General features: G+C 31.0%; 1 protein-coding gene across 1 annotated transcript; it reads right to left on the minus strand.

Moving 5' to 3' along the window:
- Window positions 1-592: 592 nt before the first annotated feature.
- On the minus strand, window positions 593-2,341 carry LOC118044805 (uncharacterized). Its single transcript, XM_035053289.2, has 2 exons — window positions 2,105-2,341; window positions 593-899 (listed from the first exon to the last, which is right to left on the minus strand). The coding sequence occupies exons 1-2, from the start codon at window positions 2,246-2,248 to the stop codon at window positions 744-746; spliced, it is 300 nt and encodes a 99-aa protein (XP_034909180.1). The 5' UTR covers window positions 2,249-2,341; the 3' UTR covers window positions 593-743.
- Window positions 2,342-3,598: the final 1,257 nt, after the last annotated feature.

Consider the following 3,598-nt stretch of genomic DNA (forward strand, 5'->3'; position numbering starts at 1 on the left):
ATAAATTAATTCAAATAAAATGGATTGTAATAATAATAAAAAGATTGATCAAATTTGAAGAAAAATAAATTGAGGGGATGGTTTTAAAATTCAGAGATGATGCATGAAAATAAAAAAGAAAAGATAATAATAATAAAAATATCATTAATATCAAACTAGGGATCCATTCATCACATACACTGCCTAAAAAAGAAAAGGTCATCAAGATGATTTAAATATTGTCTTGGAAGGGTGCTTATGGCTACCAAAATCAGCTGCCCGAGTCACCTTAATCACTCATTTCAAGAGTAATTAGATCTTTTTATTGTTCTTTTAAAATAAAATGATAAAAAAAAAACTTAAAACTCCTACATGCTAGTTAAAGAAATTTTTATTTCATGAGAAGTCCCTCATAACTTTTGTTTTCAAAGTTATTTATTCAAAAATTAGATGAAAATACCATTATATCACGATAGATTCCTTGTGTAAAACCGCTTTCCCAAGAATGTTAGATTAATGGTTTTTTCAAGGGCAAAAAAGTAAAAATACTATTCTCATCTTCAATGCTTTGTGTCTAGGGAAATTCTCAATGGCTTTCAATTTTTTTAAAAAATTTAATTAGAGAAAGTGTGAAAACAGTAGACTTTCAACTGATAAACTCTAGCAACAAGTTGTCGTACAAAGTTGATATTGAGAATTTTCCAAACCAAAATAAAAAAGAAATAATACTAGGGTTCGTTGATATAGAAGGGGAGAGGGCATCATCAGCTAGTTTCTTGCTCAAATTCTTCACCTTCAGATTCCTCAACATTATCAGCATCATCATCATCTGCATCATTGTCATACTCTTCTTTATCGTTATCAACAGATGTTTTTCCAATCACAGCAAGGTTGCTATCACCCTTTTTAATTTCATTGCACTGCAAAAACATAGTTATATCAATTATGGTTGAGCAAGATCAAGGAGAGAGCGAAGAAAAAATTGGTGGCATTAATGGATAGTAGTCGTTCTACCATGAGTTTATACACACAAATGCAATAACATGCCTCTTAAATATGCCCAAAATGTTCCCCACATAAACAAGAGAGGCAATTATTACTATAAAAATTTGAAACCAACTTATAATTCAAAGAGCATTTGAAATCCACCCTCCAAGAATGTGAGCTGGTGTAAAAGAACTTTTCATGAAATCAAAAGCACCAAACAAGCAGGTGTTTTTGACAGAAAAAACTTGCGAAACACTGACCAATTAAAAAATGAAAATATTACTCCCATTCTCTGTTTGACAATCTGCTTGATTATCTAAAGGTCTCGAAAAAAAAAAGCACCAAAGACAGCTATCAATTCACGATTTCTTAAATTCCCAAGCTCCAACATTGAGGGCTTCACTGCAATCCTCTTTCAATGCCAACCCTAATTCACACAAGATTTTCAAACAGAGAATGGGAGTAATATTAAAATGGCAATATCAAAGGATGCACAAACTATACCATGCCTTCTCGTTCCACTAATTCCATGTCAACACTACCCATTTTGGTTATCACACATGAAATCAAATGTAGATAGGATAAAGAGACCTTGTGGTGAGTGTGCTGCTAGAAAATGTCAAAGAAGAAGAAAAATGATGGCATGGGACTACAATATTGCAAGATGTAGACATGTACTTTCATAAGCAAATCACCTGGCAACAATCAGAATTTTGAAATCTCAGTGCTTCAACAACAGTCTCGCACATATCGAGTCACAACTCAAGCTAAATCGAATATCTACCAGTTGATTCTTTAAAACTGACCTCTTATAAAACAAAGGGTCCTCAAAGAATAAACTAAAAACCTCGTAATGGATCACTAAATTGTAAATTTCTCCATTTCAAGGAGCTGCATGGTCTAATACATTGATCAAACTAAAAGACCCACAACAACAAGAGATAGAAAAGCACAGAAAACTATGTTATTGCACAAATTATTAAATATATTAATCCTAACAAATCCGACCAAAGAAACAATTGAAAGTTTTGATTTTGATGCTTCGACGAGAGAATACAATGGAAGATGATAAATGGGATGCTTTTCTTTTTGTTGAAAAACAGAAATTGAAAGAAAGAGACAGCGTAAGAGACCAAACCTTGTCTTCGAAATCGGATTCTTCCATGGCGAGGAGAAGCTCTTCGCTTTGAGGCTGAGGCCACTGTGAAGGTAGCAAATACGATGTTGGAATTGTCCTTGTTGAAACTGGGTACTGTGTCATGAAAGCTGGGAACTGTAACATTTTGAATTTTCTCTTTCCTCTATGGATTGTCTTTCTTGTTTCAAAGGACCCTTCTTTCTCAGCTGGACCTGGAGGAAGGAGGACGTGGTATCCAAGTTTACTTTAATTATACTAATGCCCCTTTTATTCTTAGAATTACAACTAACCCCTCTCGAGTCTCTCCTTTACATTTTATTTTCTTCAGAACTGCTATTCTTTTTTTCTTTCCTTTTCTTTTTCTCTGTTTTAGATCAGCTAAAGTGAAATTACATTTGGTTCTCTAAGATTGGAAATGGAATGGAAATAATACTTTAGTTTCAATTAATATTTTCTTTTTAAAAAATTAAACAAAAGAAACCCACTTAGAGTTCATTTATTTTATCAAAATTAAATCTACATAGATGATTTTTCTTAATTAAAAAAAAAACTAATTTAAGAACTAGGTGTTGCTTTATTGTGAGGACTACGAGTGTATTTGGGATATTGTGCGATGAGGTGTGGTTGAATTTTTTTTATGGCACTTATAAAAAAAAACAATAAAAAGCATGTAAATTTTTTGTTTTCAGTGATGAATAGTTTATGCTATGAGGGATTGTACTAAAAAAAACCAAACATGAAAGCATTTGAAAATGCGGATCAACTCGTGTTTTTAAAAAAATTAATTTTTTTTTTATATATTTTGGATCGTTTTGATACGATGATCTTTAAAATAATTTTTTTTTTTAAAAAAAAAAATATCATTTTAATGCATTTCAACATGTAAAACACTTTAAAAAACAAACTCAACCACACTTTCAAACAAATGCGTCTAATTCTTACATTAAACACTAGCTATAAACTTTCACTTTTTTTAAGATGAGGTTACCATGCAACAAATCCAAGAGTCTCATACTCGTACAGATTTGATGACTTTCTAACAAAAAAGAAATGTGAGCTCAACAATTGGTTTCAGCATCTCACCGAGATACTTGCACTTGCAGGGGCATGATGATAGGGAATGATTTTAGGAGTATAATTCTACTGATGAATATCATAGCTGACATGATCAAATCAGATATTGATTTTCAACATATTCTTAAAGAAACAAATACAATCAAATCTAATAGTAATCATAGCAGCATCGGTATAATCACACATATATAATCATCATTCTAGCTTTATTAATATTATCCTGATTATATATTTTTTAAAAGATTTTCTATTATATGGTAGATTTATAATATCTTATTTGTACTTATGCTATAGATATTTTGATCGTAAATTGATGCAATCCAAACTATTTAAAGGATTTATTTCATCCAGCTAATTAATTTTGGTAGCTAAAGATGTATTTTTTAAAATCATTATGTCAAACTAAATTACAATTCTATA

This window comes from Populus alba, chromosome 12, assembly GCF_005239225.2.
Source record: "Populus alba chromosome 12, ASM523922v2, whole genome shotgun sequence".
NCBI lineage: Eukaryota > Viridiplantae > Streptophyta > Magnoliopsida > Malpighiales > Salicaceae > Populus > Populus alba.

Bases quoted from the DNA above. Each gene is read 5' to 3' on its own strand.
- LOC118044805 (XM_035053289.2), bottom strand. From the start codon at position 2,248: ATGTTACAGTTCCCAGCTTTCATGACACAGTACCCAGTTTCAACAAGG. The intron at 900-2,104 runs GTTTGGTCTCTT...ATGTTTTTGCAG, and splicing joins AATCCGATTTCGAAGACAAG to TGCAATGAAATTAAAAAGGG.